Below are 27,279 nucleotides of genomic sequence, written 5' to 3'. Positions count from 1 at the left end.
CAGTGCTAAACAGGTCAAAACAAATGATTTGAAAAAGTATAGAAACCATTTTGAGTAGAAGTAATGTTTTCTACAAGGGGAAATGACACTTAGAAAATAAAAAAGTAAGGAATACTAATTAGAGACACTGTATATAGTTGGATTTTTAATTTTTTTAAAACCACAAAATAACAAACTCCTATCCTACATTACAGTTGATTAATGTAAAGAGTCTTTAATGAAATCTCCCATTTATGGGTCTGCCCCAAATCTTCAGGAAACCTTCTTCACACATTTTGAACAGAAATAAATGCCACCATTAAGAGAGAAAAAAGGCAAGTAACAGATAGGAGAAAGATGTATGTAGCTTATGTACTGGATAAAGGACTTAATATGGATAGAAATATCCACATACATAGAAATAACTCCTATATATTAACAGTAATAATAAAAGATTTAACGGACACTTTACAAGAAAAGATACCATACTGTCAATAAAGGTATGAATTAATACTCAACCTCATTAGTCATCATGGGAAATGCAAATTAAAATCATTATGCAATGCTATTTTACATATACCAAAGTGACTAAAATGAAAAACATAAGTAATCTCAGGCATTGGTGAGAATGTAGAGCAACTTACTATGCAATGTAAATTGGTACAACCATATTGGAAAACTTCCTGACAGTAACCAACATAAATGTACATACTGTTAAATTAAAGAGGCCATCCAACTGAAGTGCCCTTAATGCTTTAGTAGCCTGTAAGCAAACCAAAATCTAAGCCTGTAATGTCTCAAGTTTAAAAGTCAAAACTTAAGGACAACCAATCATAAACAGCCAATTTAGGCTTTCCCAAATAAAGCTACTGCTTAAGCTATAGCCAAACAAATAAGCTTTGCTTCCACCTCCTTTCCATAAAAGACTTTGCCCAATTTGGATCAATTTTTGCTCAAATAAACTCTTAAAAATTTTAATATGCCTCAGTGTATCTTTTAACAACACACATGATTCTGCAGAACTCCTTCTAGGTGTATACAGAAATGTGTATCTTTCTTACCCAAAGACATAGACCAAATTGTTCACAGCAGCATTATTTCTAACAGTAAAAAACTACAAATAACCTCAAATGTCCTAGAAAAAGCAAAACTGCAGCAAATTTAATGCCCACTTCTATAGCACAAACTTTAAAACATAATTTGGCATATCATTTTATTTTTTAAATAATTAGCTTTACTGAAGTATAATTTACATATGATAAAATTCACTCATTTTACGTGAATTTAGGTCTACAAATTTTGATGTATACAGTTGTACAACTACCTCCACAATAAGGATGTAGAACATTTCCATCACCCCAAAGAGTTCTACTTCCCTCAATTCTACCATGGAGAAACAGTTCTGGCTTTTCTAGAATTTCATAAAAATACAGTCATACATTAAGTAATCCTCTGTGTCTGCCTTCTTTCACTTGGCATAATGCTTCTGAAATTCATCCAAGCTTTTGATGTACCAACTCATCCCTTCTTATAGTTGAGTATAATATTCCACTGTATGAATTTATTACAATCTGTTTACTCATTCAACACCGCCAGGTATTGGATTGTTTCCAGTTTGGGGCAACTATAAAGTTACTATGAACATGTAAGTACAAGCACCTGTGTAGACATATGTTTATATTTTTCTTTGGTAAATCCTTAGAAGCAGGATTGTTGGATTTTCCCAGTAAATGTACATTTAACTCCATCAGAAACTGCCAAACTGCTTTCCTGCCGGAAATATGTGAGAGATAGGTGCTCCACATCTTTACCAACACTAAGTGTTGGTACTATCAACCTTTTAAATCTTAGCCATTCTAACAGATGCTCAGCTGCATCTCGTCATGGCTTTAATCTGCATATTCCTAAAGATTAAAGATCTTGAGTGACTACCCTCGTGGTTCAGTGGCTAAGGTTCCATGCTCCCAATGCAGGGGGCCTGGGTTCAATCCCTGGTCAGGGAACTAAGAATCCATCAAGCTGAAACTAAAACCTAGCACAGATATATTTTTTAAATAACAACAATAATAATAAAGATGCCGAGCATTTTTTCATGTGCTTCCTATCCATTTGAGTATCTTCTTTGGTGAAATGTCCACATTTCCCATTTTTAGTTGTGTTTACATTCTTATGTCATGAGTTCTTCATATATGGTGGATTTAAGTCTTGTTATCAGATACATGTCTTACAAATATTTCCTCCCAAAGAGGAAAAGTGTTTGACTGTAATAAAGATTTATAATTCTTTTTTCTTTTGCAATTCCAGCTTTTCACATTAAAAGAAAATCTTATCTAACCCAAAGTCACCAAGATTTTCTCCTACGCTTTCCTTTAGAGTGGTACAGTTTTAGCACTTACATTTAGGTTTGTAATCCAACATTTTGAACTGCATCTGGTGTGAAGGAGCTCCAAGCATGTTACCCCAAGATATGCTACCTTGGCATACTGATTATTTTGAGTTTGAGGCTTTGGGAAACAATAGGTATAAGAAGGGCACTCTGACCCTCCTTTTCTTTTGAAATCAGGAGCTGCAATCCCTATGTAAAAGGTACCCTCCCTGTGCCAGGAGGAAGGAAGACATCCTGATCACCAGAAACAGGGAATCTGGGGCCAATGTGTGTGTGCTAAGTCGCTTCAGTCATATCTGACTATTTGCGACCCCATGGACTATAGCCCGTTAGGCACTTCTGTCCATGGGATTCTCCAGGCATGAATACTGGAGTGGGTTGCCATTTCCTTCTACACTGGGGCCAATAAATCCGTACAAATAAGCATTGTTTACTTCTTTACCATGTACTACTCCTAACCAAAAGTTCTTTGTCTTGTCAATTCTTCACAAATTTATTGTCTGTTTTATCTAAAAGTTATGAAAACTTCCTGCTCTGGTCATCTTTCACATCTTCATTCTCTTGTACAGACATCCATGTACCTGTAAAAATTTAATAAAATCTGTATATTCTTTTCCCATTGATCTGTCTTATGTGATTCTCATAAGTGTGATTCTCAGACCAGCCGGAGAACCTAAGAGGATAGAGAATTTTTTCCTCCCTACAAGAGCAAAGTAAGAGCCAGTAACCTTTTTTTCCCTGCATATGGATATCCATTTGTTTCAGAGCCATCTGTTGAAAAGGCTTTCTTCTCCCCACTGAATTATCCTGGGAGTTCAGAGCAAGTTTCAATCTAGTATTAATTTATCCCCACTGCTCAAGTGTAAACTTTCTGGCTCATGGCAGGTGAACACTTCCCAGACCTGTGTGAGCCTTGCTAACTATTCAAACTATTGTTTTCCTGTGACTCTTTCCCTGGTCTTGTGTAGTTTTACCCATAACGTTTACAGATCAATATCCTGGAAATTCCTCTGAGAAGAAAGCTGAATCAATCTTAGGGCTCTCTTGTTTGTTTCCCTTCTCTCAGGAACCATACGTGCTGCCTGCTTTGTCCAATGTTTATAAACACTTGTTTCATACATTTTGTCCAGGTCTCCAGTTGTTTACAGGAGAACAATTCCTATAACAAATTTTCTGAATACAGGTCATTTTATTCTTATATAGTACAGTGTACAGGTAATTCTCAAAGCTTACAGAAAGATTAGTAACCTTTTCAGTTCAGTTCAGTCGCTCAGTCGTGTCTGACTCTTTGCGACCCCATGAATCGCAGCACGCCAGGCCTCCCCGTCCATCACCAACCCCCAGGGTTCATTCAGACTCACGTCCATTGAGTCAGTGATGCCATCCAGCCATCTCATCCTCTGTCGTCCCCTTCTCCTCCTGCCCCCAATCCCTCCCAGCATCACAGTCTTTTCCAATGAGTCAACTCTTGGCATGAGGTGGCCAAAGTACTGGAGTTTCAGCTTCAGCATCATTCCATCCAAAGAAATCCCAGGGCTGATCTCCTTCAGAATGGACTGACTGGATCTCCTTTCAGTCCAAGGGACTCTCAAGAGTCTTCTCCAACACCACAGTTCAAAAGCATCAATTCTTCGGCGCTCAGCTTTCTTCACAGTCCAACTCTCACATCCATACATGACCACAGGAAAAACCATAGCCTTGACTAGATGGACCTTTGTTGGCAAAGTAATGTTTCTGCTTTTGAATATGCTATCTAGGTTGGTCATAACTTTCCTTCCAAGGAGCAAGCGTCTTTTAATTTCATGGCTGCAGTCACCATCTGTAGTGATTTTGGAGCCCCCAAAAATAAAGTCTGCCACTGTTTCCACTGTTTCCCCATCTATTTCCCATGAAGTGATGGGACCAGATGCCATGATCTTCGTTTTCTGAATGTTGAGCTTTAAGCCAACTTTTTCACTCTCCTCTTTCACCTTCATCAAGAGGCTCTTTAGTTCCTCTTCACTTTCTGCCATAAGGGTGGTGTCATCTGCATATTTGAGTAATCTTTTAAGTTGCTCTTTTTAATACTTTGCTACTACTCTTTCTTAAAATCTATACCCTGGTTAATGTTCTCAGTTTTCCTATTTTTCCTCCAATTTTTCAGTGCACAAATTATATACAGAGGCTTGTCATATTGGTGTATGTTATCTTCTTCAAGTAAAAACAGTTTCATTTCATTCTTCATGAAATGAGCATTGTAAAATAAAAACACACATAAATCTCACATTGGTGATTAAAGAGAAGAAATACCTAAGAATCTAATAAATTTTGTAGTACTGGAAAAAGAAAGTACATGCCCTCTCTAGGCCTGTAACACAGCAGGCTGTCCGACATCAATAACCAGAAAACACCCAAAGGACAAGTCAAAAGCAACACTGGATTCCCTGGTCCTTTGCTCAGGACCACCTTCCTGGACACTAATCTGACTCACTGCTCCCTGCTCTTGTCTCTCTGCCTCTCTTGGCCGTTAGTATGTCATTCCTCAGTGCTCCTAAGGGCTGGTGACTCATTTAAATTCCTTCCTTGGCTTAGTGTTCTTGCTGAGAATTGAGGTGAGGCAGGTAGTCTCAACCTCTTCTACTTATGATTCCTTTGATTCCTGACATCACTTGTAATCCTGGAAAAGAAATACTTCTCTGATTGGCCCCCAAGAACCTTCTTTACTTTGGCAAGCCTGCATGTCTCGGTAACAGAAAAGGGAGATTGAAACAGGAGAGCACAACCTACAACTGAACACCAAGAAAACAAACAGCTGATTTTAAAATGACCAAAGAATGTAAACATTTCACCAAAGAAAATACAAATGGTCAATACGCATAGGAAAAGATGTTCCATATCACCAACCACAATGATACATCACCGCCCAGTCATTAGGATGGTTCTGAGGGAAAAAAAAGGACAAAATAACAAGTGTTGGCAAGGATGCAGAAAAATTGAAACCTCTGTGTACTGTTGTCTGTGGGGCACCTGCTATGGGAAGGAGTACAGAGGTCCTCAACACATTAAAACAGAATTACCATGTGATGCAGCAATTCTACTTCTGGGTATATCTACAAACAATTAAAAGCAGATATTTGTACACCCACGTTCATAGCAGCATTATTCACAAGAACTAAAAGGCAGAAGTAACTCAAATGCTTCCAGATGGATGGATAAATAAACTGTGGCATAAACATATAAGAGAATATTATTAAGCCTTAAAAAGGAATGAAATTCTGGTACCAGCTACAACATGGATGAACCTTGCTTTTTCATCAAGGTAAGTGACATAAGTGAATTATTTCATCATGGTAAGTGAAATAAACCTGTCACAAAAGGAAAAAACGCTGCATGATTCCACTTACGCAAGGTGTCCAGTGTAGTCGAATTCACAGAAAAGGAAAGTAGAACGGTTGTTGCCAGGGACTGGGAGGAGAGGGAAATGAGGAGTTATGGTTTAATGGGTATAATGCTTCAGTTTTGCAAGCTGAAAATATTCTGGAGGTTGGCGGCACGACACCGTGAATATACTCAATGCTAAACTGTACACTCAAAAGCGGCTCAGAAGGCACTTCCCTGGCAGTCCAGGGAGTCGGCCTTGCAATGCAGGGCTCACCGGTTCGACCCCTGGTAGGGGAACTAGGATCCCATATACTGTGGAGTAACGGGGCCGTTATGCTGCAACTACTGAGCCCGTGCACTCTAGAGCCCGTGTGGCACAACCAGAGAGTCCACAAAAAAGTCTCACGTGATGCAGTAAGGATCCCGCATGTCACAACCGACACAGCCAAATAAGTTTGCTTGGCACCGTGAACAATGTACCCCATAAGCAGGACAGGAGATTTTATGAATTCCAACCTTAAGCATTATTTAAATAATGGAAAATGGTATACTGGAACTTAAGAGGAAAGTCTAAGAAAGCACATTAGAAGCCATAAAATAGGTATGATAAAAATTCCATCAGCTGTAAAGAATTTACAACTTCCCTATTTATCGTTTTTGAAGTCCACATGTTATCCTATAGTGAAAGTGAAAGTCGCTCAGTTGTGTCCGACTCTTTGCGACCCCATGGACTATACTGTCCGTGGAATTCTCCAGGCCAGAATACTGCAGTGGGTAGCCTTGCCCTTCTCCAGAGGATCTTCCCAACCCAGGGAGTGAACCCATGTCTCCCTCATTGCAGGTGGATTCTTTACCAGCTGAGCCACAAGGGAAGCCCAACAGTGATCAGTAGTTAAAAATCTAAAGAAAGGATTAAAGAAAAACCTTATGTTACTTAATGATAAGCAAGTATGTTGAAATGAATCCTGTCCTTCCTCATGGACAGTCCTGGAGAGAAAAGAAGCCCTAAGACAGAGCAGATGTTTGCAACTTCCAACATCAACACAGACTAGATCACTAGGGCTTGCAGAAGAAAGACAGGAATCCCTGAAGAGCCCACAGGGTTAGGAGCAATCTTTGAGGTTTAATGACACAGAGGTAGAATCTTCTTTAAAATTTGTTCAAATACATGCTCTGCAAACCTGTCACTGAAGCACTAACAACTATCTCCTCCCTCGGGGTTGTTCTCTGGTATGTGTCCCGGTTGACATAATTAAAAAGAGCCCTATATCTAAACTCTGTCAGGGAAGCCTCAGTGGGAATTTTTGATCCCTATAGCATGTTATGCCCAGCAGATACTAATATGTGGAGCCACATTCATTCACCAGAGCAGGTCAACTGAACAAAAATGAACATCAGTCTTTCCAGTGAGAGTGGTCAGTGCTGACCCTAGCTATGAAAGGTGACTTGCCAAGTAGCCTCCTCTGAATGCAGAATAAACATACTGCCAGAGGAATGGGAGGAAAACTGATCTGAGTTCCATTCTTCAGTTTTGGGGTAGGCCAATGGTTTTAAAATAATATGGCTAGCTGCTTTTCTGTACTGCCTTAAAGTGATGCTATATAGCTTATGAGAGAATATGCTGCCTGGTGACTGCTTTCAAATGAAACTGCCGAGTACATACTTAACGCTATTGCAGGGGGGCAGGGGAAGGCAGGGCCAGGAAGGCTGGCTTCTGTGTTGCTCTGAAACCAAGAGAATCAAATTCCAAGTCAGAATCCTTGAAATATAAAATGATTACCTACATTTATGCAAACATTCTTGAGAGTTGTTAATGGTAACATTACTTTTGTGAATTGGGGAGAAGGCAATGGCACCCCACTCCAGTACTCTTGCCTGGAAAATCCCATGGGCAGAGGAGCCTGGTAGGCTGCAGTCCATGGGGTCACAAAGAGTCGGACATGACTGAGCGACTTCACTTTCACTTTTCACTTTCATGCATTGGAGAAGGAAATGGCAACCCACTCCAGTGTTCTTGCCTGGAGAACCCCAGGGACGGGGGAGCCTGGTGGGCTGCCGTCTGGGGGGCCGCACAGAGTCGGACACAACTCAAGTGACTTAGCATGGCTGTTTTGGGCTTCCCTTGTGGTTCAGCTGATAAAGAATCCACCTGTAATGTGGGAGACCTGGGTTCAACCCCTGGGTTGGGAAGATCCCCTGGAGAAGGGAAAGGCTACCCACTCCAGTACTCTTGCCTGGAAAATTCCATGGATGGAGGAGCCTGCTGGGCTACAGTCCATGGGGTCACAAAGAGTCTCACACGACTGAGCAACTTCACTTTGAAAGTTAATAAAATCCCCATAATAAATAAGATCCTAAGTGAGAAATTAACATTCCCTCAAGAATGAGGCAATGTTTTCATCTTTACAGGTAAGACTTAACTTAAATTTTTGTCAATACGTTATCTGACAACTGAAATGCTATACCTATATATTGAAAAATACTATCAGATAATGAGAAACCACCATTTCTTTTCAGGGTAAGGAAACATACTTTTTCTTTCCTTTGTCTGGAAGTCTAAAATAAACCAAGTTTAACAGTCACATGACAGTTCCACAAATGTCAGTATCCAATGTGCACTCATTTACACAGAAACAGCTTTTCTCCTGCTGTCACGAGGTGAGTCATGTTGAAGAAAGACCAAAGCGTACTAACACTGGGGAACACCACTTAGCGCTCAGCTATGGCTGAAGATGGAGCCTCTTGCTGGTTTAAAAGGGATGACTTTCTTATTAAACTTCCTGCTAAAAAGACCATATCCTCCCCAATACAATATTGTAAAGTTAAAAAACAAAAGAAAAGAAAAAGAAAAGACCATATCCTGACGCGCTGCAAGTTTAACAGAACTTACATTTTAATGTCACAACTGCAATAAATTATAAGGTGACTGTTGTCCATCAATCTAGCCCTTCTAATAAAAATGTCCCTGAACATTTCTCCCTCAAGACAAAAAGGACTACTGGAGATGAAGCATGCTTATGAAGTCTTTCTCTGTTCCATTCAAAGAACCTAAAAACAGCTTAGCTTTGCTGTCACTATCCAGTGGGTAGACAGGGCATCTGAGTTTAGGTAAAGGCTCTGTGGAACTACTCTCTGATGCTCAATGGAGCTCAGAAAGAATGCTGTGCAGTGGGCCACGCCCCCAGCACAGAGCTCTGACACCCCCAGAGGCTGCTCTGTCACGAGTTCACCACACTCCAGGCAGAGACAGTCTATTACCTTCAGCTGCTCCAGGGCAAAAGATGAGCCGTCTTGCTGTAAATTGTCAACAATCTGTTCCACAGTATTAGCTGAGAACCAACTATTAAAAAAAGGAAACATATGACTTCAACAATATGCAAGCGATTTCTTCTTTCCATGATAGCAACAAATCTAAACATAGATTTCCCTTAAACCTTATTTCAAAAATGAAAAAATTTCCAACCTATACGACAGGATGATGAAATAAAATGCTGCCTCTCTGGGTATGTGTTTGCAATCTACCTTCACTAATATGAATATAGCCTAAATTTTCTCTTCTGCTTTCTTGAATCTGTTATATACACATAAATGATGTCTGAACTATTAAAAAAAACTCATGCTTCTAAAGTATAAAGATAGTTGCCTTCTATTCCAGTGGTGTTTTCCTCGTCTTACATTTCAGTCAGTCAGTCTCTCAAACACTGCACAAAACTTTTTGCTGAACAGCTTGATAAGACCTTCAGAAAAGATGACTTCACGAAGATAAAAGATAAGTTGTTATTTTCTAGCCTCTCTTCCCCATTAAAGAAAAAGAAAGATGTTTTGTGATAAAATGAAACAACGTGATAGATTACTTAAATATAATGAATTTATTTCCCCCTGAAAGAGTGGGCACAAAGCCACTTTCAAAGGTAAGTGAAAATAAAAACACTATGTTACCTGATCTCAGAATTCGGTGCATTGTCAAACAGCACAATTACAGTGTCAGTAAATTCAATTTCATATAGTCTTTCCAAAGGAACAGATATAATTGAGATCTCTAAGTACCTGTTTATTTTGTCCATGTGTTCCTCGAGTATAAAAGGCTTGTCTTGATCAGTCTTTGACTGTTTGAAAAGAAAACCTTTAATTAATTTGAAGTAATACAAATCTTTGTAAAACCTTTAAAATTTTCACCATATTTAATGATATATTTTGAGGGAAATTATAACTTTCGGTCAAAATTACATCCAGTCTCATAAATAACTACCACCGTATGTTCAAAAGTCAGACTAGGTATTATTCTGGACTAATACTTGATAAAAGTATCAACAGCAAAAATAATGTTCTTGTATTTTTATTTGTAGGCATTATACATGATGATGTCATCAAAGTGTGTCAGTGAATTTAAGGATTGCAAGGGACCTGAGAAGTCATCCTGCCCCAATTTCTGATACAGAAATTCCTACCACATCTCTGATATCCCCACAGCATTGACCGCCAGGGGAAAAAACACTACCTCAGAAAGGAACTCAGGAGTGCGTGAAAAACTATAATTAGCATTAAAAAAAAATTCTGGACCAAAAATCCACCCTCTCCTGTTTATAGTTCTAGTTAATGCCCCTGAGTTGCTCTTCTTGCACAGTGCAGTTTTGAGTCCCTTACAATCCAGAGCTGCCTATGTACAAGTTCCAGTTTATTCTCCAAGTGTGGTACAGTACCTTAGCTGCAGGTGTGGCTGAATCATAGCACAGTACAACAAGGCTCTGCACACCCTTGCTTGTTTTGGAAACAACGCTTTATGTAACAGGACTAACTGTTAGGGGAAGCGCGCTGACTGGAACCGCCCACCCTGCCTAGGCGCCATAGTAACCATGTGCGTGAGATGTTTTAGGACAGGAGGTCCTAGTAAGGAACACAGAACTAGTAAGTTACTACCAACCAGAAGAGATCACAAGGAGATGCCATGTGTCCTACCATCCCCCAGAAGCCTGCTCACTGGCATCCACCTTGGCTGAGCGATGTGCACACCACCAGGAAGGACTCTGAATCAGAGAGTCTGACCAAAGACAACCCAGAAACTAGTCCCATACCATAAGACCAAGACTGCAAGCCATGAGGCAGAGCCGTTCTGGGTTCCTTTACCCTACTGCTCTCTGTCTGGGCACCCCTTGCCAGTAAAATCTCTTGCTTTGTCACCACGTGCGTCTCCTCAGAAATTCATTTCTGAGTGTTAGACAAGAGCCCACTCTCAGGCCCTGGAAGGGGTCCCCCTTCCTGCAACAACTCTGGCTTAGTTTAGGGGCAGTCTTATTACGCTACTGGTTTCCACTGAACAGTTAAGACTTTTTTTAAACTGGTGCTGTTGTAGGCTACATTTCTTCCATCCTATACTTATGAATTTGGTACCCTGGACTGATATTCAATTAACTCTATTGTGACATTGTGATTTAAAATAAAAAACATGTATCTGGTCTTCACCCATATATTTGGGCATTTGTTCCAGGCTCACAGTTCCCAAAACCCATGGAAATCCCTAAGTGGAGAATCTTTCGTCCTCCGTTCCTGACATGAAGGTGAAACGGGTGTCTTCTGTTATTCACAAGCCCTTTTCAATCATACCTCTGTTTATGTTCCTGAGGAAAGCCCCCAGGTGCCAGGGAAACCGACCAAGGGAACTCTGAGTCTCATCGCTCACTGTCCACTCTCTCCCACACCTCCCCCTTCTCCACCTCCAGTGAAGGGAAAGGGGCTGGAAATTGAGTTTGATCACTAGTGGGCAATGATTTAATCAACTGTCCGTACATAGTGAAGCCTCCGAAAAACTCCAAAGGACGGGGTCTGGAAAGCTTCCACAGTGATGAACACGCAGGGAGAGTGGTTCACCCCAGCTTCATGGGGATAGAGCTCCTGGGCGTGGGGCCCTTCCGGATCTCACCCAATGCATCTGTCCACTGAGCTGTGCATTCATACCCTTCACTGTGTGCTTTATAATAAACCAAAAAATGTTATGTGTGTCCCTGAATTCTATGAGTCACTCTAGCAAATTCTCAAAGCCGAGGAGGGGGTCATGAGCACCCCAGTTTGCTGCCAGTCAGTGATAGGTACAGGTGACAACCTGAGATTTGTAACTGGAGTCTGAAGGACGGCCCATCGTGTGGGTCCAGGCCCATGAGTTGTGTGATCTGACGGTAATCTCAGGTGGGTAGCATTGGCACTGCAATGAGTCATAAGATGCCCCGCTGGTGTTGTGGAGGACCGCCTAATATGTGGAAAGCAAACACATCTGCGTCAGTGTGTCGTGAACACGCAGTGGTGAGAGAATAGAGGGAACACACGGGATGTTCCCCACCCACTGATCAAATTTCATATTTTTACTATTAAACATATTACTCTGAACTGGAAGTATTTTTTTTTTCCGCCCACATGTTTACCTAACTTATTTTCTTAGTTTCAAATCAATCTGATCAAAATGCCATCAACATTCTTATCCAAACAACTGAAAAAAAAACAAAAAAACAAAACAAAACACTGAATAAGGCCAAGATGACTTTACTTACAGACCAACAGCTACACACTTATCAGAACTCTCTGGTAAGGCCCTTCAGCCTCCACACACTATGATCCATCCCTCATTTATCCAACTTGACAACATAAGAGACTGTCAAATGCTTTGACAAACTCCGATGAAACCCTCACATGCTTGCATTCATATTCACAGCATTAAGTGTTCAAGGCCCTGAATCTCTACTCATGTTTTTCAGTTCTGGGTAATTTTAGGGTGCTGCTGCTGCTGCTAAGTCACTTCAGTCGTGTCTGACTCTGTGCGACCCCACAGACGGCAGCCCACCAGGTTCCCCCGTCCCTGGGATTCTCCAGGCAAGTACACTGGAGTGGGTTGCCATTTCCTTCTCCAATGCATGAAAGTGAAAAGTGAAAGTGAAGTCGCTCAGTCGTGCTGGACTCTTCACGACCCCATGGACTGCAGCCTACCAGGCTCCTCTGCCCATGGGATTTTCCAGGCAAGAGTACTGGAGTGGGGTGCCATTGCCTTCTATTTCTCTAAATATTTCCTATCCTCTATTACAAATTCCTGACAGTTAAGATATTGGACCTCCTGGAATAATTTTCCTTTCTCTTCATTTTTCATCTTATTATCCTCTTAGAGTTTTCCTCATCTACCAATTTTAGTCTAATCGATTGTGGGTTTTTTTCCTCCCTTTCACTGTCATATTTTAAATATCTTTTTTATTCTTTAACTATTTCTCTTAGTAACAACTGTTCTTATTTCACAGATAAAATATTTTCCTCTTATCTGAAGATCAAAAAAAAAAAAAACACAGCCAAATCTGTAATTGTTTAGTTTCCTTCTCCTTGCACTGTCTACTCCCTTCGAGTACCTTTTTTGGCCAATCTCTGGTTTTTAATGCCTGACAATCCTTGTTTTTCTGTGTGAAGTACTAAAATTTAGAAGCTCTGTAATGTCAATTGCAATTATAGAAGTGTCAATTATCTATACATTATGAGATGATCACACAAAGGCCTGAATGTTTCTTTCATTAGAGGGGTCCTCGAATGTCAATAGCTACACGTTTTCTTTTCCTTCTAATGAAATGCTTGGGAGCGGGATGGTGCTATGGACTAAATGTTTGTGTCCCCACTAAATTCACATTGAAACCCTAACTCCAATGTGATGGTATTTGGGGGGTGAGGCCTATGGGAGGTATCTAAGTCAAGAGGATGGAGCCCTCGGGATGGGATTAGTGCCCTTATACACAGAGCCCTCAGAGAGCTCACTCTCTCTCTGCTGTGTGAGGATACAGCAGGAAGGCATTCATCTGCAGAACAGGAAGAGGGCCCTCACCAGGAACCTGATCAGCTGGCACCTTGATCATGGACTTGCCAACCCCCAAAACCCTGAGAAACTTCTATCGTTTAAGCCACAGGTCTACAGCAATTTTGTTATGGCTGCCCAAACTAAGATAGATGGTATGTAAGAATTCTAGGAGCCAACCAGGAAAAAAGGCCAGCATTCTTCCCATTTAATATGTTCTTCATCTTTTCAGTAGAATACCTCATCTACCCTGCCCTTAGCCAGCGAGGCCCTGTCAGAGGCCCTGATACCTACAAAGAGTATACAGCAAGAACTGGTTTGCTTATTGGCTTCCCGCATTGAAGGATAAGTAGCTGCCCTCATCCTTCCACTTTCAAGCTTCCAGAATAGTGACATCTCATACCTGCCACTGTCTCCTCTTCTGTTCTCCTTCTCTTTGTGGATTCCTGCCTTTTCTATTCCTTTATTATAATTTTAGTGGGGTTCAGGAGAGAGCATATATTCAATCTTTTGATATCATTTTTAACTAGAAGTCATGTAGCACGTTTATAGATTCTGAGCACTCAAAAGAAAACTTAAGGTAGACTACATAAGCAATTAAAAGAAAACACTGCAATGTACTGCATTATTATATTCAGACGGATACCAGAGTTTCACTTTAGCAGCTCCACAAGTAGTATCTACATTGAACCTACATTATAGAAAAGTCACAGTATGTTGTAAAAAGCCCTTCCTTGCAAGGGCCAGTCACGAGGCTATGCCCCGAAATTCACCAGCAACGAGAAAACAAGCCATGTAGCTGCAGGTAAAGAAGTCATTTTCTCAGATGGCCATCCTAACAACTGTGAAACACTGACACTCCCATCAGGTTTTACAGTAAATAAATCCCAATGTGTTTATTTATATTCACAAACTATAATATTCATCAACTTCTAATTTTTCAGTCACTTCCCCTTTCCCATGAATTAAAATCTGAGGTTAGAATACTGTTAAGATTACCTTTGCATGGTAAGTTTCTAAGACATCTGCAATATTTTCTTTTGAAGGAGATTTCAGGGCTAACAAATCTTCTTCTAGCATGCCCAACTACAGGTGGAAAAAAAGGAAAACATTTAAAAACCCATAGAAACACAATTTTTTTAAAGAAATCTTATTCTTTAATAAAAATCCTTGTCTTAAAATTATGACACTCGCTTTTCCACTGAGTCAATGAAGGCAATTTTCATTGAAGTTGCATGCACACACATTCCCACAAAGCAAATGCTGCCTTGCAAGGAATGGATAAAGATGAACAGAACTGAAGAGGAGAAATAGAGACATTCATCTTTGTTTCCCTCTGGCTATTGAGCACTGCTACTGCAAACCAACGATCTGAACTATAAATTTTACTTTAACCAAATTTAATTAAAAACTGCCACTTGTGACTAACAGTTACTGTAGTCAATGCACAGCTCTATAATATAGCCACACTTAACTCTTGGACAGCTGTTAACATAACTGATGCCATCTTGTGCCCACACAGGTTCTTCTGCTCTTCCACTGACCCTACCAAGACTGTGCTGTGCAGTAACCCTTCTCTATCAAGTGCTCTGTGGTTAACAGACCTCATTTAATAATCATTGAGGCCAGGTGGTCTCCATGCTCTGTTAAGTCCCCAGACGATGATAAAGACTCTGGCTAACATATCCCCAGTGCCCAAGAGATGCCATCGAATTCCTGTGTGTGTGCTAAGTTGCTCCAGTCGTGTCTGACTCTTTGTGACCCAATGGACTGTAGTCTTCCAGGTTCCTCTGTCCATGGAATTCTCCAGGCAAGAATACTGCAGTGGGCTGCCATGCCTTCCAAGGGATCTTCCCAACCCAGGGATGGAACCCACGTCTTACATCCCCTTCAATGGCAAGCAGGTGCTTTACCAGCAGCACCATCCGGGAAGCCCACCATGGAATTTCCCAGCAAGAACACTAGAGTGGGCAGACGTTTCCTTCTCCAAGGGATCTTTCCAACCCAAGGATAGGACCTGTGTCTCCTGCATGGCAGGCAGATTCTTTAACATCTAAGCCACCAGGGAAGCCCAGAAATGAGTTAACCATTCATAAATCCTGATTTAGGAATGCACGTCCTGTTCCAAGCACACACCCCCATACCCAGAGGTCAACTATAAAACTGTCCCAGTGGCCCCTCAGCTGTGAATGCTGCCAGATCACTGTCTGCCCAATCCCACCCTGAGAATACATTACCCTATATAAACTGATCCAGTGATTATATGGAGACACCTGCCTCATTTTTTTGGTCTCAAGATACTGTCCCAGTTTGGTGGGTACTTTTGTTCCCTCTATCTTCCAACAGCTCTCCATCTATATCCCTCACATACCTATTCCTAAGCTCAGCCAAATGGACTTTTTCAGATCAGATCAGATCAGATCAGTCGCTCAGTCGTGTCTGACTCTTTGCGACCCCATGAATCGCATCACCCCAGGGCTCCCTGTCCATCACCAACTCCCGGAGTTTACTGAGACTGACGTCCATCGAGTCAGTGATGCCATCCAGCCATCTCATCCTCTGTCGTCCCCTTCTCCTCCTGCCCCCAATCCCTCCCAGCATCAGACTCTTTTCCAATGAGTCAACTCTTCGCATGAGGTGGCCAAAGGACTGGAGTTTCAGCTTCAGCATCATTCCTTCCAAAGAAATCCCAGGGCTGATCTCCTTCAGAATGGACTGGTTGGATCTCCTTGCAGTCCAAGGGACTCTCAAGTGTCTTCTCCAACACTACAGTTCAAAAGCATCAATTCTTCGGCGCTCAGCCTTCTTCACAATCCAACTCTCACATCCATACATGACCACAGGAAAAACCATAGCCTTGACTAGACTAACCTTTGTTGACAAAGTAATGTCTCTGCTTTTGAATATGCTATCTAGGTTGGTCATAACTTTCCTTTCAAGGAGTAAGCGTCTTTTAATTTCATGGCTGCAGTCACCATCTGCAGTGATTTTGGAGCCCCCCAAAATGAAGTCTGACACTGTTTCCCCATCTATTTCACATGAAGCGATGGGACCGGATGCCATGATCTTCATTTTCTGAATGTTGGGCTTTAAGCCAACTTTTTCACTCTCCACTTTCACTTTCATCAAGAGGCTCTTTAGTTCCTCTTCACTTTCTGCCATAAGGGTGGTGTCATCTGCATATCTGAGGTTATTGATATTTCTCCCGGCAATCTTGATTCCAGCTTGTGTTTCTTCCAGTCCAGCGTTTCTCTTAATGTACTCTGCATATAAGTTAAATAAGCAGGGTGACAATATACAGCCTTGACGAACTCCTTTTCCTATTTGGAACCAGTCTGTTGTTTCATGTCCAGTTCTAACTGTTGCTTCCTGACCTGCATACAGGTTTCTCAAGAGGCAGGTCAGGTGGTCTGGTATTCCCATCTCTTTCAGAATTTTCCACAGCTTACTGTGATCCACACAGTCAAAGGCTTTGGCATAGTCAATAAAGCAGAAATAGATGTTTTTCTGGAACTCTCTTGCTTTTTCCATGATCCAGCAGATGTTGGCAATTTGATCTCTGGTTCCTCTGCCTTTTCTAACACCAGCTTGAACATCAGGAAGTTCACAGTTCACATATTGCTGAAGCCTGGCCTGGAGAATTTTGAGCATTACTTTACAAGCGTGTGAGATGAGTGCAATCGTGCGGTAGTTTGAGCATTCTTTGGCATTGCCTTTCTTTGGGATTGGAATGAAAACTGACCTTGTCCAGTCCTGTGGCCACTGCTGAATTTTCCAAATTTGCTGGCATATTGAGTGCAGCACTTTCACAGCATCATCTTTCAGGATTTGAAAGAGCTCCACTGGAATTCCATCACCTCCACTTGCTTTGTTCGTAGTGATGCTTTCTAAGGCCCACTTGACTTCACATTCCAGGATGTCTGGCTCTAGGTCAGTGATCACACCATTGTGATTATCTGGGTCGTGAAGATCTTTTTGTACAGTTCTTCTGTGTATTCTTGCCATCTCTTCTTAATATCTTCTGCCTCTGTTAGGTCCATACCATTTCTGTCCTTTATCGAGCCCATCTTTGCATGAAATGTTCCTTTGGTATCTCTGATTTTCTTGAAGAGATCTCTAGTCTTTCCCATTCTGTTGTTTTCCTCTATTTCTTTGCATTGATCGCTGAAGAAGGCTTTCTTATCTCTTCTTGCTATTCTTTGGAACTCTGCATTCAGATGTTTATATCTTTCCTTTTCTCCTTTGCTTTTTGCTTCTCTTCTTTTCACAGCTATTTGCAAGGCCTTCCCAGACAGCCACTTTGCTTTTTTGCATTTCTTTTCCATGGGGATGGTCTTGATCCCTGTCTCCTGTACAATGTCACGAACCTCATTCCATAGTTCATCAGGCCCTCTATCTATCAGATCCAGGCCCTTAAATCTATTTCTCACTTTCACTGTATAATCATAAGGGATTTGATTTAGGTCATACCTGAATCTAGTGGTTTTCCCTACTTTCTTCAATTTAAGTCTGAATTTGGCAATAAGGAGTTCATGATCTGAGCCACAGTCAGCTCCTGGTCTTGTTTTTGCTGACTGTATAGAGCTTCTCCATCTTTGGCTGCAAAGAATATAATCAATCTGATTTCTGTGTTGACCATCTGATGATGTCCATGTATAGAGTCTTCTCTTGTGTTGTTGGAAGAGAGTGTTTGTTATGACCAGTGCATTTTCTTGGCAAAACTCTTATTAGTCTTTACCCTGCTTCATTCCATATTCCAAGGTTTCTAAAACAAAGCTAATGCTTTTCTACCCTACAAGCTTGCTCACTACAGCTTCCTCTATCCAGAAAACCTTCTCCTGTCTTAAGGCCCAGTTGACCTGTTAAGATTCAAGTTGAACTGCAACCTATAGGAGAAAACTTTCAGTCCTTTTTTATAAAGCTTTTGATTTCTCCTTCATATTTGAATGAGATCCTTGCTGGGTACAATAATCTGGGCTGTAGGTTATTTTCTTTCATCACTTTAAGTATGTCTTGCCATTCCCTTCTGGCTTGAAGAGTTTCTATTGAAAGATCAGCTGTTATCCTTATGGGAATTCCCTTGTGTGTTATTTGTTGTTTTTCCCTTGCTGCTTTTAATATTTGTTCTTTGTGTTTGATCTTTGTTAATTTGATTAATATGTGTCTTGGAGTGTTTCGCTTTGGGTTTATCCTGTTTGGGACTCTCTGGGTTTCTTGGACTTGAGTGATTATTTCCTTCCCCATTTTAGGGAAGTTTTGAACTATTATCTCCTCAAGTATTTTCTTGCGGTCTTTTTTTTTGTCTTCTTCTTCTGGGACTCCTATGATTCGAATGTTGGAGCGTTTAATATTGTCCTGGAGGTCTCTGAGATTGTCCTCATTTCTTTTAATTCATTTTTCTTTTTTCCTCTCTGATTCATTTATTTCTACCATTCTATCTTCTAATTCACTAATCCTATTTTCTGCCTCTGTTATTCTATTTGTTGCCTCCAGAATGTTTTTGATCTCATTTATTGCATTATTCATTATATATTGACTCTTTTTTTATTTCTTCTAGGTCCTTGTTAAACCTTTCTTGCATCTTCTCAATCCTTTTTTGTAAGTAAGCTCTTCCTCCTTTCAGTCCATTGAATCCTTTCTTTGTATTCTGTTTGTAGACTTATCATACTTTACTCTGTCAGATGATACAGGTGGTTTTTTCTCTCTTTTACCTCTAGCTCCATTCTCAATGGGTACTACTCATTTCTATTAACTGTTTCAGGCCCTGTAAATGGTAGCCTATGCACTGCAGAGATTACTGGGCAGACTGACAAAAAAAGGAAGGGTTGTGGATCAGTTCCCCCCACCAGCCTTAACCAAATTCCACTATAATCAAGAGTGTCCCTCCAGAGTAGGTAACAGAGTGCCCCTGTTTGCTCCCTGTTATAGCTCAGGGAAGAATGAGACAGCCACCTACTCAATGTGACTGAAGATGCCCATAAAGATCTGAAAATTCAGGCAAATGTGATGAAAGGCCCTCATGTCAGTGTTACAGGGACAACCTTCAACTTTGTATACTTTCATACATTTTAATAACATTCCCTCCCCTATCCCCTAACATCCTGCCCTCAAGATCAGAAATCCTTTTCCTCCTGCCCTCAATCTTTCCCAGCATCAGGATCTTTTCCAATGAGTTGGCTCTTCATATCAGGTGGCCAAAGTATTGGAGCTTCAGCTTTAGCATCAATCCTTCCAATGAATATTCAGGGTTGATTTCCTTTAGGACTGCCTTGTTTGATCTCCTTGTTATCCAAGGAACTCTCAAGAGTCTTCTCCAGTATCACAGTTCAAAAGCATCAATTCTTCAGCATTTAGCCTTCTTCTTCTATAAATTCAGATTTTATATATTAGACTTTCTTAAAATATTACTTTTTTTTTTCACACAGACTATAATTATTCATTAAAAGATACTCACTGGAGGTACCAGGCAAAACAGCCCTGGATCTAGATATAATTATCTCTATTTTGCATATGAGAAAACTGAGGATTGAAGAGCTTAAGCACCTTCCCCAAGGTCACACAGCTTTAAGGGCAGATGCAGGACTCAGACCCACATTTGCCAAAAGCCTGTTATCCCAAACACTTATACCCCATGGAATATGAGTTATTCCGACAACACAAAGTGCAGCCATCCAAGTAATTACCTTTTCAAAATCTACGAAGTGTGTAGCAATTCCTGCTGTGTACACATCTCTTCCTTTCAGCCTGAATCCTGTTAATGCAAGGAAGTACCCAAGTTTTCCTTGAAGTCGTGGCAAGAAATAACCTCCACCCACATCAGGGAATAGCCCTGTAATTAAAAACAAGAAGAGATAATGATTCAAATGAAAGAGATAACTGCAGCTCTCTTACTTTATATCAAAGAGCCATTCTTCTCTGGAGTCTGAATCTATATTTAAAAATATTATTACTATACCATGGTACTATAACGTAACACATACAACACAACCAATATCACAAAAGACTTGCTATAAATTGTGCTAACTTAATTGGGATATCTTTCAAAATTTTCATGTTTCATTTCTATAGAAGACAATAAAGGGTTTGATGACACAGTATTTACATGTAAGTACTTGATAACTATTACCTAAATTTCTTATCTCAACTACTACTTTTTAAGAATCTCCAATATAGGTAAACACTGAAAACAAATATTTCCTGTCCAAATGATTTAGCACAGAAAAAAATGTAATCTGTGGCTATTATGTGATAAATTATTATTACCATTTAATCAATTTCTAAACAGTCAAATATCTAATATTCAAGATACTTAAAGTGATGTGATAACCATTAGTTCTAATAAATGAACACGTTTATACCTAATCAACAGAAATTGCACCTATTCTTTTCTTAACCATGAGTATTTTAAAAATTCCCTTATTCTCTCTACTGGCAACAACTAAAAACAGCAGATATGCAAATACTTGTCAATGTACTACTTTTTGGTGTTTAAGAGCTTCCTAAACAAGTTTGACTCTCTAGGTTTAAAAGCTATTTCAAAATCGCTTCAATTAGTTAAGTTGAGATAAAAATACAAGCATTCAAATTCCTTTCAGGTCCACTTGCCAAAAAGTTCCTAGACTTGAAAGAATCAGTGGCATGTTACTGTAAATAGAAATATCTCTTAACATCTCAAACAACATAGGTCTAAAGTTGAATTCATAACCCCTGCCTACCCCACCAACACCGTCATCCAGGATCACCCACCCCAATAAAGGGTACAACTACCCAGACACAGATCTCCTCCTGTACCACCCCCTCAACCCTCCACCAACAACTATGATCTGTTGTTTCCTCCTCTAGACAGTTCTCTGCACAACAGCCAGTGATCTTTTTAATAACACAAATCTTTTTTTAATGCTCTTGTCTGATTGAATTTTTTAAATTATCTTAATAACACAAATTTTGATGAGTCTTGTATTCTATTGCTTAAAAGTCTTCCATGACTGCCCATTTCTTTTAGATTAAAACTAACACCTTTATCAGTCTTCAACACCCCTTATCACTTTCTCAGTTATATCTCTTACCACTCACTCACTAACCCCCAGGCACTTTGGTCATCTTTCTGTTCCTCAATGTTCATTCCTACTTACCCCCGAACTTCAGGAGCACTCTGTCCAAGCAAAAACACCTCTATCCTGAAGCACTTTCATCTGGTCCAGAGCCCACGTTCTCCCTTCACCCCTTGCCTCAGTGGCTGCTTCCTTCTAGTGCCTCTGCTGGCTTTCCTTCCCTTGGGCCTGCACATGCTGCTGTACCTCGGCCTCATCTTAGACTATCCGATCCCCACTACAAACGTTTCCTTAGCTCTGACAGCTTTAGACAACATTGATGTGATGGACTGAATTGTATCCCAAACTGTGTCCCATAATATTAAGCTGACGTCCTAGCATCACAATGTGACAATATGGAGAAGGGGACTCTAAAGAGGTAACTAAGATTAAAGAATGCTCAAACTACCGCACAATTGCACTCATCTCACACGCTAGTAAAGTAATGCTTAAAACTCTCCAAGCCAGGCTTCAGCAATACGTGAACCATGAACTTCCAGATGTTCAAGCTGGTTTTAGAAAAGGCAGAGGAACCAGAGATCAAATAGCCAACATCTGCTGGATCATCAAAAAAGCAAGAGAGTTCCAGAAAAACATATATTTCTGTTTTATTGACTATGCCAAAGCCTTTGACTGTGTGGATCACAAGAAACTGTGGAAAATTCTGAAAGAGATGGGAATACCAGACCACCTGACCTGCCTCTTGAGAAACCTGTATGCAGGTCAGGAAGCAACTGTTAGAACTGGACATGGAACAACAGACTGGCTCCAAATAGGAAAAGGAGTACATCAAGGCTGTATATTGTCACCCTGCTTATTTAACTTCTATGCAGAGTACATCATGAGAAACGCTGGGCTATAGGAAGCACAAGCTGGAATCAAGATTGCCGGGAGAAATATCAATAACCTCAAATATGCAGATGACACTACCCTTATGGCAGAAAGTGAGGAGGAACTAAAAAGCCTCTTGATGAAAGTGAAAGTGGAGAGTGAAAGAGTTGGCTTAAAGCTCAACATTCAAAAAACGAAAATCATGGCATCTGGTCCCATTACTTCATGGGAAATAGATGGGGAAACAGTGGAAACAGTGGCAGACTTCATTTTTGGGGGCTCCAAAATCACTGCAGATAGTGATTGCAGCCATGAAATTAAAAGACACTTACTCCTTGGAATGAAAGTTATGACCAACCTAGATAGCATATTCAAAAGCGGAGACATTACTTTGCCGACAAAGGTCCATCTAGTCAAGGCTATGGTTTTTCCTGTGGTCATGTATGGATGTGAGAGTTGGACTGTGAAGAAAGCTGAGTGCCGAAGAATTGATGCTTTTGAACGGTGGTGTTGGAGAAGACTCTTGAGAGTCCCTTGGACTGCAAGGAGATCCAACCAGTCCATTCTGAAGGAGATCAGCCCTGGGATTTCTTTGGAGGGAATGATGCTGAAGCTGAAACTCCAGTCCTTTGGCCACCTCACGCGAAGAGTTGACTCATTGGAAAAGACTGATGCTGGGAGGGATTGGGGGCAGGAGGAGAAGGGGACGACAGAGGATGAGATGGCTGGATGGCATCACCAGCTCAATGAACGTGAGTCTGAGTGAACTCCGGGAGTTAGAGATGGACAGGGAGGCCTGGCGTGCTGCAATTCATGGGGTCGCAAAGAGTCGGACATGACTGAGCAACTGAACTGAACTGAAGATTAAATGAGGTTTTAAGGGTGAGGCCTTATCTAACAGGACTGGTGTCTTTATAAGAAGAGGAAAGACTCTAAGACAAAGGGCCATGTGAGGACACAGAGAAAGACAGCTCTCTACAAGTTTAGGAGAGAGGCCTTGGGTGAAACCAAATCTGCCAATACTTTGATATAGGACTTCCCGCTTCCAGCGGGAGGAATAAGTGGGAGAAATAAATGTTGTTTAAGCTACCCAGTCTTGGTATTTTGCTTTGGCAGCTCAATAAAGACCCAAATCTATCTATCTAGTTATGGTTTTTTCTCCTGGATATGAACTCTCATATCTGCATTTAACCACACAGATAATAAACATCCCAGATATAACATGGCAAACACAAGCCTTGAGTCACGTTCCTCCAACCACACTGCTCCTTCTCTAGTGGCCTTATAGCCATCTAGCAGCACTAGCTAAATACCTTGAAGTTATTCCTGATTCACTACATCACAAGTTAACTCCAAACATTTTCCAAATATATCCTCTCTATTCCAACTTTAGTGCTTCTTATCACTCCAAGCCTAAAATTATCTCTCTCTAGACTTGTGCTGTTCAATAGAATTTTCTCTGATGGTAAAAATGTTCTGTAATCTATGCTGCCACTAGATATGGCTATTAAACTCTTGAAATGTGGCTGGTGCAACTGAGGAACTGAATTTATTTAAATTAAACAGTCATATGTGATTAGTGGTTACAGAATTAGATAACAGAGCTCTAGATTAATGTAATAACCTTCTAACAAGCCTCTCTGCCATTACTCTTGCACACATACAATCCATTTTCCTTAAAGCAGTCAGAGTGGTATCAGAATGTATACCAGACCACGTCACTCTCTGCTTTAAACTCTCCCACAGTTTCCCGTAACATTTACGTTTAAATCCAAACTCTTCACCTGAGTTGCCTGTGTAGCTCTGGAAGACCACAGTGTATCACTCTGCCCCCGATTCAGAGAGCAGACACTATTTGGTTCCTTGAACAAATAAAGTAAGGCTTCATTCTTGCTTTAGACTAACTTTCCTTAATGCAAAGTGTTCTCTTATAAAAGATATTAATATAGCTGCTTGCTTCCTGTCATTCAAATCTCAGCTTAAAGACATCTCCGTGGACAACTTCTTTAATCATCTAAGCTAAAATAGACCATTTGGTTATGACCTAAAACAAATCCTTTATGATTATACAGTGGAAGTAACGAATAGATTCAAGGGATTAGATCTGATAGACAGAGTGTCTGAAGAACTATGGATGGAGGTTTGTGACCCTGTACAGGAGGCAGTGATCAAGATCATTCCCAAGAAAAAGAAATGCAAAAAGGTAAAATGGTTGTCTGAGGAGGCCTTACAAAAGGCTGAGAAAAGAAAAGATGCAAAAGGTAAAGAAGAAAAGGAAAGATATATCCATCTGAAGGCAAAGTTTCAAAGAATAGCAAGGAGAGATAAGAAAGCCTTCCTCAGTGATCAGTGCAAAAAAATAGAGGAAAACAATACAATGGGAAAGACTAGAGATTTCTTCAAGAAAATTACAGATACTAAGGGAACATTTCATGCAAAGATGGGCACAATAAAGGACAGAAGTGGTTACGTACCTAACAGAAGCAGAATAGAAGAGGTACCAAGAATATACAGAAGAACTATACAAAAAAGATTTTCACAACCCAGATAACCAGGATCACTCACCTAGAGCCAGACATCCTGGAATGTGAAGTCAAGTGAGCCTTAGAAAGCATCACTACGAACAAAGCTAGTGGAGGTGATGGAATTCCAAATGAGATACTTCAAATCCTAAAAGATGATGCAGTGAAAGTGCTGCATTCAATATGCCAGCAAATTTGGAAAACTCAGCAGTGGCCACAGGACTGGAAAAGGTCTGTTTTCATTCCAATCCCAAAGAAAGGCAATGCCAAAAAATGCTCAAATTACCACACAATTGCACTCGCAACCCACTCCAGTGTTCTCGCCTTGAAAATCCCAGGGACAGGGGAGCCTGGTGGGCTGCCGTGTATGGGGTCGCACAGAGTCGGATACGACTGAAGCAACTTAGCAGCAGCAGCAGCAGCAGCACACACTAGCAAAGTAATGCTCAAAATTCTCCAAGCCAAGTTTCAACAGTACATGAACTGTAAACTTCCAGATGTTCAAGCTGGATTTAGAAAAAGCAGGGGAACCAGAGATCAAATTGCCAACACTCGTTGGATCATCAAAAAAGCAAGAGAATTCCAGAAAAACATCTACTTCTGCTTTATTGACTATGCCAAAGCCTTTGACTGTGTGGATCACAATAAACTGGAAATTTCTGAAAGAGATGGGAATATCAGACCACCTGACCTGCCTCCTGAGAAATCTGTATGCAGGTCAGGAAGCAACAGTTAGAACTGGACATGGAACAATAGACTGGTTCCAAACAGGAAAAGGAGTATGTCAAGGCTGTATGTTCTGACCCTGCTTATTTAACTTATACAAAGAGTACATCATGAGAAATGCTGGGCTATAGGAAGCACAAGCTGGAATCAAGATTGCCAGGAGAAATATCAATAACCTCAGATATGCAGATAACACCACCCTTATGGTACAAAGTCAAGAAGAACTAAAAAGCCTCTTGATGAAAGTGAAAGAGGAGAGGGAAAAACTTGGCTTAAAACTCAACATTCAGAAAACTAAGATCATGGCATCCAGTCCCAACACTTTGTGGCAAAGAGATGGGAAATAACAGAAGCAGTGAGAGACTTTATTTTCTTGGGCTCTAAAATTACTGCAGATGGTGACTGCAGCCATGAAAATAAAAGACTCTTGCTCCTTGGAAGATATGTTATGACAAACCTAGACAACATATTAAAAAGCAGAGACATTACTTTGCCAACTAAGGTCTGTCTAGTCAAAGCTATGGTTTTTCCATAGCTATGGTAGTCATGTATGGATGTGAGAGTTGGGCTATAAAGAATGCTGAGTGCCGAAAAATTGATGCTTTTGAACTGTGGTGTTGGAGAAGACTCGAGAATAACTTGGATTGCAAGGAGATCCAACCAGTCCATCCTAAAGGAAATCAGTCCTGAATATTCATTGGAAGGACTGATGTTGAAGATGAAACTCCAATACTTTGGCCATCTGAGGGGAAGAACTGACTCATTTGAAAAGACCCTGATGCTGGGAAAGATTGAGGGCAGGAGGAGAAGGGGACGACAGAAGATGACATGGTTGGATGGCATCACCGACTCTATGGACATGAGTTTGAGTAAGCTCCAGGAGTTGGTGATGGACAGAGAAGCCTGGCGTGCTGCAGTCTATGGCATGCTGCAAAGGGTCAGACAGAATTCAGTGACTGTACTGAACTGAAATGAAGCTAAAAATAGCCATCCAGGAGAATTACACTTTGAGTAAGATGGAGTAAGAAGGACAGAATTTACTCTTCACCTGAAATAAGTATAGAAAAACAACTGCAGTATGTGAAATAAGTTTTCAACATACTGGACCACCAAGCAGTAAAGGAAAGTGATGTCTGAATATCTGAAAACAAATGAAGTAAACCCTACTTAAAAGCTTCCTTGGTAGCTCAGTAGTAAAGAACCCACCTGTTAATGCAGGAGACACGGGTTTGATCCCTGGGTCTGGAAGATCTCCTAGAGAAGGAAATGGTAACCCATTCCAGTATTCCTGCCTGGGAAATCCCATGGACAGAGGAGCCTGGTGGGCTATAGTCCATAGGGTCTCAGAGAGTCAGACACAATGAAGAGACTAAACAACAAGCCCTACAAAAGCTCCATCTTAATGCCTGGAGATACTGTCCAGGCCCAAAACAGTCCTAGATTTGAGGGGAATTAAGCTAAACATTCAGGGAGAAAGAATTCCCAGAACAGAGTACCAGAGAGGAGAGAGCTACACAGAGAGAAAACACTGGAGATCTGCAGAGTGTCTCCCTTAAATCCCCAGCTTGGTAC

General features: G+C 40.8%; 1 protein-coding gene across 7 annotated transcripts in view; it reads right to left on the bottom strand.

Annotated features, from left to right (window-relative positions):
• Positions 1 to 27,279, bottom strand: part of HIBCH (3-hydroxyisobutyryl-CoA hydrolase) — a 151,910-nt gene that overhangs the window by 45,953 nt on the left and 78,678 nt on the right. For 5 of the 7 annotated variants that reach the window (XR_009739448.1, XM_061432781.1, XM_061432790.1 and 2 more), the window contains 4 exons: positions 20,222 to 20,367; positions 14,538 to 14,624; positions 9,773 to 9,831; positions 8,984 to 9,065 (listed from right to left, as the gene is read on the bottom strand). Coding sequence is in view for 6 of the 7 variants with exons in the window: in XM_061432781.1 (XP_061288765.1) it covers positions 8,984 to 9,065; positions 9,773 to 9,831; positions 14,538 to 14,624; positions 20,222 to 20,367 (374 nt within the window). In the remaining variant the exon portion in view is untranslated. The remainder of the gene's footprint in view (positions 1 to 8,983; positions 9,066 to 9,772; positions 9,832 to 14,537; positions 14,625 to 20,221; positions 20,368 to 27,279) is intronic. The other 2 variants (XM_061432824.1, XM_061432817.1) reach the window with 1 other exon arrangement.

The sequence above is a fragment of the Bos javanicus genome, chromosome 2 (genome assembly GCF_032452875.1).
Source record: "Bos javanicus breed banteng chromosome 2, ARS-OSU_banteng_1.0, whole genome shotgun sequence".
In the NCBI taxonomy this organism is placed as follows: domain Eukaryota; kingdom Metazoa; phylum Chordata; class Mammalia; order Artiodactyla; family Bovidae; genus Bos; species Bos javanicus.
The sequence above is the reverse complement of the archived record's forward strand: the minus strand, read 5'-3'. Positions and strand labels throughout refer to the sequence as shown.